This window comes from Leptodactylus fuscus, chromosome 7 (assembly GCF_031893055.1).
Source record: "Leptodactylus fuscus isolate aLepFus1 chromosome 7, aLepFus1.hap2, whole genome shotgun sequence".
Lineage (NCBI taxonomy): Eukaryota > Metazoa > Chordata > Amphibia > Anura > Leptodactylidae > Leptodactylus > Leptodactylus fuscus.
In genome coordinates this window covers 68,609,168-68,626,454 of record NC_134271.1, presented here as the reverse complement: position 1 = coordinate 68,626,454, position 17,287 = coordinate 68,609,168, and the positions used below count along the sequence as shown (strand labels likewise).

At 42.4% G+C, this 17,287-nt stretch overlaps 1 protein-coding gene across 3 annotated transcripts; it reads left to right on the top strand.

The window, feature by feature from the left end:
* Positions 1 to 14: 14 nt before the first annotated feature.
* LOC142213690 (uncharacterized protein F13E9.13, mitochondrial-like) lies at positions 15 to 10,544 on the top strand. Of its 3 annotated transcripts, none has more exons than XM_075282124.1 (7): positions 15 to 101; positions 2,967 to 3,042; positions 3,122 to 3,204; positions 4,605 to 4,785; positions 6,661 to 6,811; positions 9,359 to 9,486; positions 10,106 to 10,544. In XM_075282124.1, the coding sequence occupies exons 2-7, from the start codon at positions 2,970 to 2,972 to the stop codon at positions 10,294 to 10,296; spliced, it is 807 nt and encodes a 268-aa protein (XP_075138225.1). In that variant the 5' UTR covers positions 15 to 101; positions 2,967 to 2,969; the 3' UTR covers positions 10,297 to 10,544. The 3 variants fall into 3 exon arrangements, with proteins under 3 accessions (XP_075138225.1, XP_075138226.1, XP_075138227.1); XM_075282125.1 differs by having other exon boundaries at positions 27 to 106; XM_075282126.1 differs by lacking the exon at positions 2,967 to 3,042 and having other exon boundaries at positions 27 to 101.
* Positions 10,545 to 17,287: the final 6,743 nt, after the last annotated feature.

Genomic DNA, 17,287 nt, shown 5'->3' with positions numbered 1-17,287 from the left:
GTAGCCAGTGGGCGGGGACAGAGACCTGGAAGTGGACGAAACACGTGGGGTGCTGGAGCTGAATGTAAACATAGAAGTGTCGGGGATCCTAGCATACTGGGGTGAGGTGCTAGCACGATCATGTTATGTATGTATCAAAGTATGTTCGCCTAAAACAGCGCCCGCTGACTGCAGGAAGCGTGCATGACGTCACCGCGTCCGAGAACTTGCTACATTGTAACTTCCTCGCGCTACAAGTGCTTCTCCTCCCTTGTACGTCATAGGCATACAGAAGGCGCCTGTTCTGGCTTTGTTATAACTATTCCCACAAAGTTTGTTCTATAATACATCATGGCAGAGAGTGCAAGAAACAAATCACAAGTATAAATGTACACACTATAGGTGCATAGATTTCATTGACTGCTGTATATTGGCTTGTGGGGGGGGGTCACACTTGTATTGGATGTTACACTTATAGACCCTAAGAGCTGTTACCCCTGTCCCTGATCTCACAGTAAACCGCAGGGACTTATACACAGTGTCGCTAAACAAAAAAACCCTATATAAATACACACAGTGACCTCTGACCCAATACTACTCATTAAAATATAAGGTGTAGCTTAGGGAACAATGGAATTCATTCTAAATGCTACTAATTAAAATTAATTGTGGGGCTCCTATATATTCCTATGCCCCTAAATGCAATGCACAACAAATATGAAACGTGGCCTAGGGAACATAGGAATCCACCCTGAACGCTCCTCACTAGGATGGATTGTGGAACTCCAGCAACTCCTTATGTCCCTTGATATAATGCGCAGCTAATACAAAAACTCCCTCATAGGACAACAAACATATATGGACTCCTTCTTGAGAAATATGTTGGCTGCGCACAAATAACACCGCGGTCAATCAAGACAAAAATCTCTACGCGTTTCACCCTGTTAACAATACATAAGGGTTCATCAGGTGTTGATGTAAACGGGAAAACCTCCCCTTCTAAATAGTCAATGGTCCATGCTGTGGGCCCCACATTAGCTATGTTCTCTAAAATATTTAGTAGACGTCCACTACGTTTTTATAGGACTTATTTATTAAAGTTAAGTTTTATATTTTAGCTTTTTCACACGCCATTTTTCTGTGAATTTCTATACACATTAAAAAGCAGTTAGCTAAGAAGCCACACAGACTTCATAGACTATAATGGGATCCGTGTGGTTTCTGCTCATGTCCACACCAAACATGTGGAGAGAAAAGTGCTGCTTGCCACAGAGCATTCTAATCCAGGAATTTTAGGAAGTACGCATGCCCCCTTCCCCTTTCTTTGATTCAGTTGCATACATGAATGAAATGCAGCCAATAGCGATGTTTAGGGGCCCAATCTTGCACACATATATACCTTCTTAGGGGGGTGGTGCACAGTGAGTTTTTTGCAGGCAGAAAAAATCTGCTTCAGGAATTAGGAGACTGTATTTTGACGTACTTTTGGCATGATGCGGTTTTTCAACGCAGTTTTTTTTTTGCTCCAGCGCACAGTATGGACATGGGAACTTTCCTTTAACCCTTTTCCGACATCCGCCATACATGTCAGGTGTTTTACACAGTAGACAGCCAGCGGTAATGCCTCCAATCAGAGGCGTTAACCCCTCCGACGCTGCAGGGAAAGGCGCCAGAGGCGCCATTTTCACAGTGGCGCATGGTCGCCGCCATTTTGCCGGTGATCGCCGGCTCCTGGAGCAAGCTCCAGGGCCGACGTCACGTTTCCATGACAGCCAGGCTCCCGCCCAGTCTGCAGTGGTTTCCTTTTGCAGGCTGGTCTATGCAGCCTGCAAAAGAAATGATGATTTTCTGCTGTATATATATATATATATATATATATATATATATATAAATTTAAAAAGTATTAAAAATTCAAATCACCCCCCTTTCCCTAGAACACATATAAAAGTAGTTAAATACTGTGAAACACATACATGTTAGGTATCCCTGTGTCCGAAATCGCCCGCTCTACAAATTTATAAAAATATTTTTCCTGTACGGTAAATGCCGTAGCGGGAAAAATAGTCAAAAGTGCCAAACTGCCGTTTTTTCACTGTTTTAATTCTGATAAAAATTTGAATAAAAAGTGATCAAAGCAATAGCATTTACCGAAAATGGTAGAACTAAAAAGTACACTTGGCCCCGCAAAAAAAGACGCCCTATGCATCCCCGTAAACGGACGTATAAAAAAGTTACGGCTGTCAGAATATGGCGACTTTTAGAAAAAATTTTTTTTAACACAGTTTTGGATTTTCTGTAAGGGATTAAAATGTAAATAAAACCATATAAATTTTGTATCCCTGGAATCGTACCGAAACACAGAATATAGGGGACATGTAATTTTGGCTGCACAGTGAACGCCATAAATCCGAAGCCCGTAAGAAAATGCAGAAATGTATTTTTTCTTCAAATTCACCCCATTCTGAATTTTTCTCCAGCTTCCCAGTACATTATACAGAATAATTAATGGTGGCATCATGAAGAAAAATTTGTCCTGCAAAGATTAAGACCTCATATGGCCCTGGAAGCAGAGAAATAAATAAGTTATGGGGTTTAGAAGGAGGGGAGTCAAAAACAAAAAACGAAAATCAAAAAATGCCATCAGCAGGAAGGGGTTAAAGAACCATGCCAAAAAAGGCATTGCTTTTTTCCACCTCCCTTTGACTTCAATGGGTTTTTCCAGGCATAATCTGCCTGAAGATAGGTCATGTTGCTTTTTTTTTTTTCAATAGCTGAAAATAAATGCCAGCAGAAAAAAACTGCTAGTGACTCTCATTGAAATGAATGGGAGGAGTTTTTTCAGGGAGATTTTGAGGCAAGTAGTTTTTCCTGTACATTTTGGAACCTGTTCTATGTAAAAAGTTGAATCACAATGCATTTCCATTCCCCTTTGTACATATGTTGCTGTTTGCCTTTTCTTGCCTGCAGTCACATACTCTTTGCTTTAGGTAATGAAGTTTTTGCAACTCTTTGGAAGACTAAAGACCATTGTCATTGGGATGGTGCATCTGAAAGCTTTACCAGGTAGCTCTCAAGCTATCTACTAATTGTGTTATGTAAATGTTGCTTTCCCATAACCCTTCTTTTTCTCTGGAATGAATAGGCACACCATGCTGTATGTTACCAGTGGCACAGATTCTGGAGGAGGCTTGTAAAGAGGCTGAGATCTACAGGAATGCTGGGATTGTAAGGATTTATGTGTCGATTATTATTCATGCATGGTGTTTGCACACAGAAGACAGGTTTACATGTAGCTTTGTCATCAGATGTACTATTGGGATGCAAGGGAAAAAAAATTGTCCATACTCTCACCTTCCTTAGTAACAAGACCACCACTCCTCCAGTTCATCTCCTTCCCTTTCAATAAATATATATATATATATATATATATATATATATATATATATATATGCCCATTCATTGTTCTATTGAATACATTTTGCCAATTCAAGATCTCAGTTTATTGTGAATGGATAGAAATGTTAATGGTTTACATTCAGAGGCTGTAAAGTCTGCTTGATCTGTCTCTGAGCAATCCAAAGAGAAACTTTCTGTTTTAAATTTACCTGCATTGATATATTGTATCACTCTGGAGCCAGACTGTTGGTTTGCTGCCCTTGGATGTAAATAAGAAAGCTTCTATTCTCAGCATGAGATGGAAAGGGCACCAGCAGTGGCCAAGGGAGTGCTGGGGGCAGGGACTATGCTTTTCTTTTTATATTTTTACACTAATGATTCCCAAAGTGGTCCAGGTGAACCCCAGGGGTCCACAGGAGACTCGATGGGACCATCGTTAGACCTAATCTTCACATTTTTTTTACCAGTTTTGGGAATATGGTAGAAATGTAGCAGCAGGGGGTCCACTGAAACCAGTAACATTTTGAAAGTGGTCTACGAGAAAAAACAGTTTGGAAACCTCTGTTTTACACCTTCCCAGCCGCAACCTCTTTAAGCACTCACAACTAGTGGGTTCGCCACAGTGGAATTGCCAGTGGTTAATCTGTGTACAGTAAGGATAGTACAGTATATACTGCAAAAAAAATCGGTAGCATGTCAATTACTGCCGGGGGTTTAGACATGGTTTTCAGTCTATGTCCAAGGTTCTTTGCTTATTAATTTCTAATTTGTGTGTACTGTAGACAGAGCTCCAAATCCCCCATATCCCCCGAACTAAATGCTAACATTCTGTCAGCCTGTAGCCTCCACTAGAGAGAGAGATTACTGCATACCATGTTATTATTGACTTCAATATATTAGCAGTATACAGTAAGCTCCCATTAGTGGTAACTGCCGGCAGACAGAATTATATGATCGTAACACTATGCCTATACAGCCGATTTTGAGGTCTTTAACCAAAACACAGGGTTTAGACACAACAGAAAATAGCACAACTTCCATTGAAAATGTACGTGCCCATGAACAGTAGACCTGACACCTCTGCTGGTCTCCTAGCATTGTACTCTGCCTGGACTTTATCTGTTTGCTGATCCTCCATGCTGCACTTGTGACAGTGACATTGGACAGTGAGTGACCTGCACTTTGGATTGTTTGGTTTACTGCTGAAGCCTGTGATTTTCTCATGTCAGGATGGCCTCATAGTGGAGAACATGAATGACATCCCTTATGACCTTCGTGTTGGACCAGAGATTACAGCATCCATGGCCACTGTGTGTGCCGCTGTCCGACAGACATGCCCACGTCTCCCTCTAGGGGTTCAGGTTCTCGCATGTGCGAATCATGAAGCTCTGGCTGTAGCTCTTGCCGCAGGTAAACATCAGTGAATAACATACAGATCTCATTCCAGTGACTTTAAGTCTAATTTCTCGTCTGATCCATGAATGGCCAAGGGATGTCCAGGTGTAAGAGCCAGGGATGTTTCACTATTTGCTTGGAATGTATGAATTTGTGGTCCAAGGGAAGCTGGTGTCATGGAACATGGTATAACCATCATAGCATTGACAGCAGCATCCCCAGGCCTTGTTACACAGCTTTCTCACAACAGCAAATTTGCTCAATTAAAAAAATCTAGGAGTGCTCTTAAAAGGGTTCGTGGCGGATCGCTTCTAACCTAATATGGTGCCAGTTTTAAGTTCTGGGTGGAAATGCTTTTAAAAGGGTGATCTACTCTTATGTGAATGAAGCCACAATGAAAATTCCTGCATTTTCTAACCTTTTTCAAGATCACAGCTTTTTGACACTGAATAGGAACAGCTTTGCTCACAACTGGAGGCCAAAAGTCCATCTTGCACTAGGCCTGATGAAACAGCCATATTATTGTATTGTATCTTTCTGTCTGTATTTGAACCCTACTAATTGTACAGTGCTGTGGAATATGTTGGCGCTATATAAATAAAATTTATTATTTTTATTAGAGATGAGCGAACAGTGAAATATTCAAGATTCGATATTCGTTTCGAGTAGAGCCTCAATATTCGACTACTCGATCCAATATCGAATCCCATTATAGTCTATGGGAAAAAATGCTCGTTTCAGGGGAAAACACTATTCGACTAAAGGAGAGTCATCAAGTCCACGAATAGCAGGAGGAGAGTGTTTAGGAGGAGCGCTGTACAGTTACAGTGCACGGACCCCGTTATAGTTTATGGGGTCCATGGGCTTTAACTGCACAGCGCTTGCAGTTGTGCTGATAAAAAGTAAGCTCCCTCGTAACTGCAAGCTGCCAGCTCTCCCGACTAGCAAGGACGAGCCTGCTGCAGAACCAGCGTTGATTTGCCACAGGCTCGTCCTTGCTAGTCAGGAGAGCTGGCAGCTTGCTGTTATGAGGGAGCTTACTTTTTCTTATAGATATGAATTGACAAAGCATTAATTGGCCAGTGTACAGCATTCGGCCAATCAACGCTGGTTCTGCCGGAGGCTCGTCTGTGAGGAGGCAGAGTCTAAAATCGGACTACAATGGAGACTGCTGTGGTCCGATCTTAGATTCCGCCTCCTCACAGACAAGCCTCGGGCAGAACCAGCGTTGATTGGCTGAATGCTGTACACTGGCCAATCAACGCTGGTCGAGTCATTCCTATGAGAAAAAGTAAGCTCGTTCGTAACAGCAAGCTGCCAGCTCTCCCGACTAGCAAGGACGAGCCTGCTGCAGAACCAGCTTTGATTTGCCGAATGCTATACACTGTATAGCATTCGGCCAATCAATGCTGGCTCTGAATCGAATATTTCCTGCGAATAGATAGATGTTTTGAATACTGTAGTGTTCTATCGAATACCTACTCGATCGAATACTACTCGCTCATCTCTAATTATTATTATTATTGTAGCCTTCCAAAATAAAACTGGGCAATTGATTGCAAAATAACTGAAAGTCAGCTCAATTAATCATTCGGATCTTGCTGACATTAATTATTTCAATTTCATTATTTTCCATCCATGTTATCCTATCTCACAATGCCATTGGCTAACTAAAGGTTATATTACTAACTGTACACTATCCAATTCAGGATACTGTACAGTTAGTGTAGGATAGGCCATAGAAACCTTTATCTTGAATAATCCCTTTCATATAATAAAAGTTATGTAAATTATAATAGCAACCAGGTTGGTGGCAGTGATATCTAGCAAAAGCCCCATAAAAAGCGTTAGGATAACCTAGCATAACACCTGGTCTTTATTGTTGTGCAGGACTGGACTTCATACGTGCTGAGAGCTTTGTGTTTTCTCACGTTGCTGATGAAGGACTGGTGAACGCCTGTGCTGGAAGTTTGCTGAGGTATCGCAAAACTATAGGCGCTGAACACATCCAAATCTTTGCTGACATTAAAAAGAAGCACAGGTCAGTATGAGCAGTGTCATCCTTACAATTTTTAAGTAAATACAATTTCTACCATCTATGTGTGCTGTGTGCAGAATCCCCAGTGTATTTCTAAAGAGCTGCAGCTTCACACTGCTGTGGTTCTCCATAAAATGTAATTTTGAATTTAGTTTCTTAATGTCTATAGTTTTAGGGGATTTTCAACTTTTATTGAAAAACAGGTTTCAACTATTTTCCTTAGCAGTGGACCAGAGGCCGCAATAACACCTGTAAAAGCATGATTCTGCATTGAAAAATTATAGTATTAATATGCGTGAGACTTTTTATGGCATTTGGGCAACTAGAAGTTTCACTGCACGTAAGCTTCACCCTGCGGCGCCTAAGGTCCTGCAGCAGGCAGGCCTGTCAGACCATAGCCTGTTCACTTGGAGATCGGCGCTCATTCTTCACTCTCCTAGTGTCTGACTGTGATTTGCAGCTTGCATGCACTGACAGGAGATACAGCCTGGGAAGAGAGGAGCTCTGTCTTGCAATATTTTGGAGAAGAAAAACAGACATACTTAGGTTTCTCAACAAAATATACAAAATAAGAAACTGAGGTTCTTAATATACATATTGTTCGAGGTGTATAAGCCCACTAGTCACTTTATGGCGACCTCTGGGTCCCTACTCTACTGGGTAAGGCAATGCACAGCAACCACCACCACCGCAATACAGAGCCCACAGAGGGAAGGACTCAGTAGCATCCCTGCTGTCAGATTAAGCCCCCAGGCTTTGGGCCATACCACAAAACAAAAACTCCTCTGAATATATATGATCACATCACATATATTTTATAGCACTAAGAAAAAGAAAATGTGATCAATGATACCAATAAATCTTACTAATATTATAAATGTGAACGTTTGAATGTTTGTGTGTTTGTTTCTCGATCACGCAGAAACGTAATTTGGCACATAGATAATTTGTAACCTTGGTTAACACATATGGTACTTTTTATCCTGGTAAGTGACATGGCTTCACGACTGTTATGAATTTATTTTCATATACTATATTAAACTGCTCTTGCCAGCAGCATTATCTCAGCTAATTGCACTTTGCTGATAAAGCCTGGTCTGTTATTTCTCTATGTAAACACACAGATAACACTGAGTCCATTATGTACAAGCATCTGCATATTATCTGATCTGCTCCAGTGCTGAGACGGCCACATGGGAAAACCCCTTTAATTCAAATTGGTAGTTTGCCAATTTTAAACATGTCAGGAAAAACAAAATCTAGTTTGTCGCAAAATTCTCAAAAACGAGAGCCATAAGGGGCAACATGGTGGCTCAGTGGTTAGCACTGCAGCCTTGTAGCGCTGGAGTCCTGGGTTCGAAACCCGCCAGGAACAGCGTCTGCAAGGAATTTGTATGTTCTCCAATTCTGCAAAGACCTACTGATAGGGAAAAAAAAGTACATTGTGATCCCTATATGGGGCTCTTAATATACATTAAAAAAAAAAAATTAAAAAAAACCCCGAGAGCTATGAAGGTAGCCATAAGTCCACAAACTTCTCCTCAAGCAGAGCTCAGGGTGATCATCAACACCAACAACACTCTCGTTATATGGCGTCCCAGCGAGCTGCTGAGATGCCGGAACAATCACAGGAACGGTGCGAGGAACGAGTTCAGTGGCAGGATAGCTTGACAGCTGCTGAAACACCGGAGCAGGCGGATCATCAACACCAACAACACGCTCATTATATAATGTCCCAGCGAGCTGCTGAGATGCTGGAACATTCACAGGCACAGCACGAGGAACAAGTCCAGCAGCAGGACAGCTTGAGAGCTGCCGAAATGCTGGAGCAGGTGAACCATCGATGGCAGCAATTTGCTGAATATAGGCGGATCATCGACGCCAACAACACGCAGACGATGTCGTGGGCAGAGGCTAGTCATGATATATAAAAATATAGAACTGTTTATTCATAGAATTCTATGAAAAAACATTTCTATATTTTTTATATATGACGATTTATTAGTATCATTGATCATGTTTTGTTTTTTCTTTGGGCCATACCATCCCAGAGGCACAGCACCAAAGGAATATCAGACACCATGCAGCACTACACAATGTGAACAGATCTCAAAAAGTTCACCTTAATATGTGGCCTCAGCAAGAGGATTGAGAGCCTGTAGGTGGGTAGGTAGTCACGGGCTACCTTTGGATATGACCTGATATCAGTAGAGCGAGTGTAGTGAGACTTCTTCCCCTATGACTCTACAAAGCCAGGCGCATAATGGGAAATATAGTCTACTTAATACTACTTCCAGACATTGCGAGGTAAACAGACTGCACTGATACCGTATATTATAACAGCTGTGAGGACAGGAGTTAGATTTGTGAAGCTTTTGTGTGTTTGGACGTAATTGTTATACAAGTCTTAGGTCATGACAGGTTTTCAGCCTCTGGATGTAAATAAGAATGTTTCCATTCACTGACTGCAAGAAGAAACCTTGAAAATAGTGAGGATAATTAGACAAATCTGGTAGTTGACTTCCTTTAAGAAAATGTCTGTTTTCTTAGCTCCCATGCAGTGACGGCAGATGTTTCAATATCAGAGACTGCAAAGGCCGCAGAATTCTTCTTAGCCGATGGTGTTATATTGACTGGTGTCGCTACAGGACAAGAAGCAGATCCAACAGAACTGAAAGGTATACTACAAATATCCGCAATGAGAGCTATGGAAATCTATGTGTATTCATGGGAACCTGTCACATGACAAATTGCCGTGTAATCTGCAGGCAGCATGTTATAGAGAAGAAGTTGTTGAGCAGATTGATGACTGTTTCTAAACATAGAAAGGCCATCTGTCTGGCGCAGAGTCTTTCAGAAATCCTGGATCAAAAAGTTCTACAAGTGCAACTTTTTTTGTCCGGCTATGACAAGAAATGACAAAAAAACAGACAACCAGTGGACTGCAATGGGGTCCTTTAGGCTCCGTTGTTGTACATCATTAGACAGACCGTTTTTCTGTTCTTTTGATCCTGCGACAGACCAGAAGAATGGACAAAACAAAACAAATGTGAATGTACCATAACAGGTTATACTGAATCTTTTCCCCCCAAAACTATATATGAGCCTGCCCAGCTTCTCCTGTAGTATAACATGTTGCCTGTAGAGAACCTGAAAATGTGGAGGAATTAAACTTTTTTTTATTATACAGTAAGTGACCCAGTTACATATATCAGGATATCCTCTGCTGTGGGATCTGTTTGTATCATGTATTTGGCAGTTGTGTTCATGTATATGTTATTAATCTCTCCGTCCTAGTGGTTCAACGCTCTGTCCAGATTCCCGTTCTCATTGGATCAGGGGTAACGCTGGACAATGTGGAAAAATACACCAGTGCCAACGCTTTAATCATCGGCTCCTACTTTAAACATCACAGCAATTGGAAAAATGGCGTGGATTACGATAAAGTAATGGCGTTCATGGATAAGATCAATAAATTACGAAATTGATGGTGGGCAGTCATCTCTTACTGCCACCTACTGGTCACCTGGTGGTGTCTGTTGTACAAGGCAAGGAGTATACCGCTATTGGGCCTCTATTCTGGATCATGAGCCCCTAGTCCTGCAGTAACATAAATCAGCACAGTAAAATAGTATGCACATTGCAATCTACCCACCTGATTTGAGACTAAATTACAATGAATTATTTATTTAATTAAATTAATTAAAATATTTACCACTTCAATAATGGAAATTAAAGTGCTAACATTTTTTTTTATGCATCATACCGTGTTTTCCTGAAAATAAGACAGTGTCTTATATTAAATTCTGGTCCTAAACATATGACGTGTCTTATTTTCGGGGGATGTCTTATGTGCTTGCTGTATGTTTCTTCTGTATGAAGAAAAAGGAGTGGCTGGAGCGGGGGACAACGTCCCCTTAGCAGAGTTGTAGGTAGTGTAGTAGGTTAGGGGAGGGGGGGGAAGGTATGCTACTTATCTTCCCCATCTTCATAGCAGCACTGATGCTGCTGTTGGTCGCGGCGGCGGAAGTGGTGGGCGGGGCTTATTGAGGGTTCCAGCAGTTGTGCCGGAGAGCCTCACTTCGTGGGCATTGAAGCCAGCTGAACGCTGTGTGCGGTGCTCCATGTGCACAGGAAAGCCGGCTGCTGCTGTGATACTGTACATTGTATCCACTGTTCCTGCTGCTGTGGGATGAGCTGGGAGAGTGGACACCCCCCGCATACGATGCTTAGTGTATGCACAGCGGGCATCCCCCAGCTCATCCTACAGCGGCAGGAACAGTGGATACAGCGTACGGTACCACAGCAGAGGCAGCAGCCGGCATACCTGTGCACACAGAACATAGCGTACAGTGTTCAACCGGCTGCAATGTTTTTTGGGGAATGTCTTACTTTCAAGGAGTGCCTTATATTAGGCAATTCAACAAAACCTCCTTTATGCCTTACTTATGGGGGATGACTTATTTTCGGGGAAACACGGTAGGTATAGTGGTTATATTTTCTAGAAATGCTGGCTGTGGACACAGTGAAAATCGCAGCAACATAAAATGTAATGGAGTCATATTAAGATGGATGGAGCAGCATTAAAATGGTTACAGTCTTAAAAGGAGTCTGTCACCAAATCCGGCCATATAATGCCAGCCCCCAAGATAGATGCGCTAGTGTCACCTGATGACAGAAATAAGATCTGATGTCCTTGTTGGTCCAAAGAACTGATCAGTTGTACAGCACATGCACCAATAATAAGAGCAACAAAAGGGAGCAGAGCAGGAGCGATTTCAGCAATACTGATTTTGTCATAGAAGGAGAGATGGATTGTGGTCCTGGGCAGTGGGAAGCATAGCCTTTAGGAGCTATGAGAGCAATTGTGATAGCTGTAAACAGAGAGATACGTCAGGAACAAAGACATGGATCAACATGGAGAAAAGATCGCAGTCTTCAGGTGACCCTAAACTATCCATCCCTAAAGCTTGTTTTATATGTAAGGATCTGGTGAGGAGCTCCCTTTAAACATGACTCATTGCACTGTGACCACCAGTTATACTTTATGGTTACCCCTGAAATAAATAATTATATAGAGAGAGGCTGGGGCCCCATGTGGCAGAAGGTAGCAGCTGCCACAGGGCCCGGGACATCAGGGGCCCGGTGACAGCTGCTACTGCTGCTATCATTATGCTCGGAGGTCTTTTCGGACCCCCGAGTATAATGATCGGGGCCCCCTGTTGGTGGAATACTTTCCACCAACAGGGGGCCCCGAAGCTGCAGCAACGGCTGAGACACAGGAGCTGCAGCTCTGGCTCCTGTCAGCGCTGCAGGACGCTCCCCCTCTCTCCCCCCTCCCTTTCTCTGCTGTCCTCTGCCCACCAATGAGAGGAGGAGGCGGGGCTTATCCCTGCTGTCCAGCACAGAAGAGAAGAGGAAGAAGCTGCTCCAGGAAAATGAAACTGAAGCTACACAGGTACGTACTGGGGTTACTATACTTATTACTATCAGGCATTTGGGGGGATTACTTGTGTTTTAGTAACTCCATGTGCCTCATAGTAATAGCAGTTAACCCCATCATCTCCCTCACATTAACCAATGTTTGCCTCACCATAAGAGTTACTGATATGTGAGACATTTGGGGGTAATAGTAATGAAGATTCTTTATTATTACCTCCATGTCTCTCACATATCAGTAACCCTTATGGTGAGGCAGACAGGGGTTAATGTGAGGGAGATGATGGGGTTAACTGCTATTAATATGAGGCACATGGAGTTACTAAATTGTAATGCACAGGACCAGATTTTTTTTTATCCACAATTTGTCCTGGTATAGCGGTCAGCGGTGACAGTATTTAGTCCTGTAGGGGCCACTAAGGGACATAATACTGTGTGCAGGGGGCCACTATTGGGCATAATACTGTGTGCAGGGGCCACTATGGGACATAATACTGTGTGCAGGGGCCACTATGGGACATAATACTGTGTGCAGGGGGCCACTATTGGGTATAATACTGTGTGCAGGGGCCACTAAGGGACATAATACTGTGTGCAGGGGCCACTAAGGGACATAATACTGTGTGCAGGGGCCACTAAGGGACATAATACTGTGTGCAGGGGCCACTATGGGACATAATACTGTGTGCAGGGGCCACTATGGGACATAATACTGTGTGCAGGGGGCCACTAAGGGACATAATACTGTGTGCAGGGGGCCACTATTGGGCATAATACTGTGTGCAGGGGCCACTAAGGGACATAATACTGTGTGCAGGGGCCACTATGGGACATAATAGAGCGCGCAGGAATGCGTAGGAGGGACTCGGTCGAGATCTTCGGTGTCGGGGGGGCCCCATGTCAAAAGTTCGCCACGGGGCCCCGCCATTCCTAGTTACGCCACTGTCCGCAGCACTGTACAATTTGTAGGGTTCAAGTACAGACAAAAAGATACATTACAAAGAAATAGTCACTTCACACAATGGGACTGAGGACCCTGCTCACGAGAGCTTACAATCTATGATTCTACTTATATAGCATCTTAATAGTCTGCAGCTCTCTACAGAGTTATTGTCAGGCTTTCTTGGTTCCATACAAGACATGTTTAATCAACAGGAAAGGTCAATATTGTCACATTCCACACCTATACAACCAAACTCTCATATCAGTGTCACATGTCAGCGGTGAATCCCAAGGATGGCGACTGTCACACAGTTTTCTGTTCTGTCATCAGGTGTACACAACTCATCCGGCTGTGCAAAGTCTCGTAATGGAAAACATAAGAGTCACCTCTTTTGACAGCTAGTTCTGGCTGTGCTTTACCTGAAAGGGCACCCCAATATAAAAAGGTGCTGACTATAACAGGTAACCTACTGGAACTATTGCACCTGTTGGTGGATTTGTGTAGGATTCATTCCTCATATGGGAGATAATAAGAGATGACATTTATGGATGGCTAAAAAAGGGCACCATCAATATTTGCCTTCGGCATAGCTTCCATAATAAGATGCAGAGTAGTCACCCATACACCGTGGCATCTGTTGCAAGGAGTTTTTTGTTTGCTAGAATTTTATAAACTATGTAAAAGATCTAGCATTTCCCCTGCCAGTCACGTGCACATGTGATTTATACTCACCAATAAACTTGCAGGCACAGACTCTATAATGCCCATTCTGTCCTGTAAACTGTTTGTTGAGAGACATAGAAGAAAATGAAGGTAGTAAAAATATTGGGGGTCAACAGAGGCATGTCTGAGTGCCAGATGTACACCAAGGAGCCACATTGCTTTGGTCAAAGTATTTACAGGGCTAAGGCAGAAAACAACCTGTGTCCTAGGTTCCAGAAAGTGTAGCTCCTTTCTGCTTGGATGGATATTACTTTTTAAATTAAATTCAGGACTAAACGGGAGAATCTAGCATGGTCCCCATGCAGTTACAGCCAGAATAGGCAACAACTGCATCCAGTGATACTCCAAAATACTGTATTGTGGAAATATTAGTGCCATGCAGATTGTCCCAACACAGATAATGCCCCTACAGTAATTAATGGTAGGTATAGTGCCCAGAAAAACAATTGTGTGCTCCTGACATTAAAAGTACAAATACCCATACTCACCCCCAATAATTATAATTGTGCCATCAGCAGACAGAGTTCCCCATTACAGTGATTCAACCAGAATGCCCTCAATAGTATAGATTTCGGACACAGCTCCATAAAACTTCCATAGTAACCGTATCACCAAAAGTGCAATTAATAGTCTCTCTCAGAATGTCGTCATTACTAACAGTACTCCAATAATGCACCAAAAGTAATAATTCTCCCCCCAAATTGCAACATTAATAATTGTGCCCAATAGTAACAATGGTATAAGCTCCCCAAGTGTAGCCTAACAGTACTCCCCATAGTTGCCCCCAAATAGTAAAGATGCTCTTCAGAGTGGCACCATTAGTAATATTGCTACCCCAGTGTACCTCATTTGAAATAGTGTTCCCTCATAGTAATAATATTTCTTCATGGTTCTCCCATTAGTTTTACTCCTTCCCCATATCTGTGGGTAGTAAAGGCGAACGCCTGTATACATAGTTGCAGGATCTAGTGCCTTGCCACAGTAACCAAATATGTCTCCATCATGAGTTGACTCTGGTGCTCACTCATACATTCTCCAGACTGGCAAAAAAATTGGAGCAAATGCCCAGATGCCAGTTGATAGCGATACCCCAGGAGCTTAAAAACATGAACCTCTTTATGAGATGTTCAAAACACTATGGATTGGAAAAGCTGTGATCGCTGAGGCCTATCAGCCCTCTAAAGAAAAAGGAACCTGGGACGTCACAGCCGGGGTGAGGAAATCCGGCAAAACAAGACAGTGGATCAGAAGGATCGGACCGAGCTGCGACATATGGGGGACAGGTATGGGTTTTTTTTGTTTTTTTTTCCTTCCTCTGACTAATATATATATTTTTTTATCCTGGACAACCTCTGAAATCTAATGAAAAATGCTGTATATTTCTAATTTCTCGCCAAGATCCCTGCTTGCTGGCCAGGAGAGGGTTGGTTACAAGTGTATATAGTCCATTGTGAGCTAAACAGCCTGGACTTAGATACGTTTTTCAGCACCGACACATTGGGTGAGAGGTTTGTGTGGCTGATTTGTTTAGACTATAACAATACATAAAAAGTTCAGAAGCATACCAGTAATGCACAAATGAAATCAAAGGGTTATACAACAAAAACAACCTATATACACACTAGTGTTGCCTCTCCGTTGTTCTGGCCTGTTGGAGGATTCCACCTCAAAAATCTTCCTGCAAAAAAATCAGTGTGACGTTACCCTAACAGTCCTTTATTTTGCTTCTTATGTTGCTAAATTGTTACTATCAGACCTGTTCAGGTTATTGGGTTAGGAGGGGGCTTGCTGTTCCTGACCAGTGGTGAGGTTTATTCTGGAAGGTCTGGGCTATTAGTGCATTCTGGAAACACCACAACATAAAGTGTTTGTTTTTCATTTAGTATTTGATATACTTATGCACAGGTGCAGTATTATAGCACTGTAGTTATATTCTTGTACATAGGAGACAGTATTATAGTAATTATATTCTTATACATAGGTGCTATGCTGACGACACTCAAATCTGGACCAGACATTACCTCTCTGTTGTCCAGAGTTCCAGATTGTCTAGCAGCTATAGCCTCCTTTCTCTCCTCCCGCTTTCTGAAACTCAACATGGAGAAAACGGAGTTCATCATCTTCACTCCACTTGTAAGTTCCTCTACCTGACCCATGTATCAAAGTTAATGAGATCACGCTTACCCCTGTCCTACGTGACCATTGCCTTGGGATAACCTTGCACCTATCCTTCAAGTCCCACATCCAAACCCTCAACACTTCCTGCCACCTACAACTCAAGAATAGCCACCAAATCGTCTCTTTCCTCACCCCTGAGACTACAAAAATGATAGTTCATGCCCTCATAATCTCCCGCTTAAATTACTGTAACACCCTTCTCCATGGACTCCCAGAGAACACTCTCGCCGCCCTACAGTCCACCTTAAACTGTGCTGCTTGCTTAATACGCATCTCCCCCCGTTCTTCATCAGCCGCTCCGCTCTGCCAATCCCTTCAGTGGCTACCCATTACCCAGCGAATAGAGTTCAAGTTGCTAATCTAACATACAAAACAATCCACAACCAGACCTCTCCATATATCTCTGACCTAATCTCCCACTACCTGTCCACACGTAATCTCCGATTTGTTTGTATATTTTGTGTACTGTATGTAAACCATCAACTGTAAAGAACCATGGAAGAATTAATGTTGCTATATAAATAAATAATAATAATAATAGTACTGTAGTTATATTCTTGTACATAGGAGGCAGTATTATAGTCATTATATTCTTGTACATAGGGGCAATATTATAGTAATTTATTATTGCATATATGGTAGTTAGATTCATGTACGTATACACAGTCTTATTCTAGTTATATTCTTATACCTAGAGGCAGTATTATATACTAGTGATATTCTTCTACATGGGGGCAGTATTATAGCACTTATATTTTTGTACATGGACCAGTATTACAGAAGTCATATTTTTCTCTATATATGGAGCAGTAGTATAGTAGTTATATTGTTGTACATATGGAGCAGTATTATAGTAGTTATATTCATGTACATAGGGGCAGCATTACAGTAATTACATTTTTGCATTGTATTTGTAAATTTTCATGCAATACACATAAACAAGGCAATGCAGCTATACAGTAGTGGGGAACATGACATTACTTTCTGCAGCCACTGGAGGGCACTCTGCCCCATCTATAAAATCTGGGAGAAATTCTTACACGGGTGGCAACGGCTACCAAAAAGCTAACTAGCATCCAGTCACGTGCTTAGGAACAGCCTATCGGTGAATAGCACATTCCTTTTATGTGAAGTCCTATTGCTGTAAGCTAATACCGCCGCCCTGTGCACGGCCCCGGGTAATATCTCCGCATGAA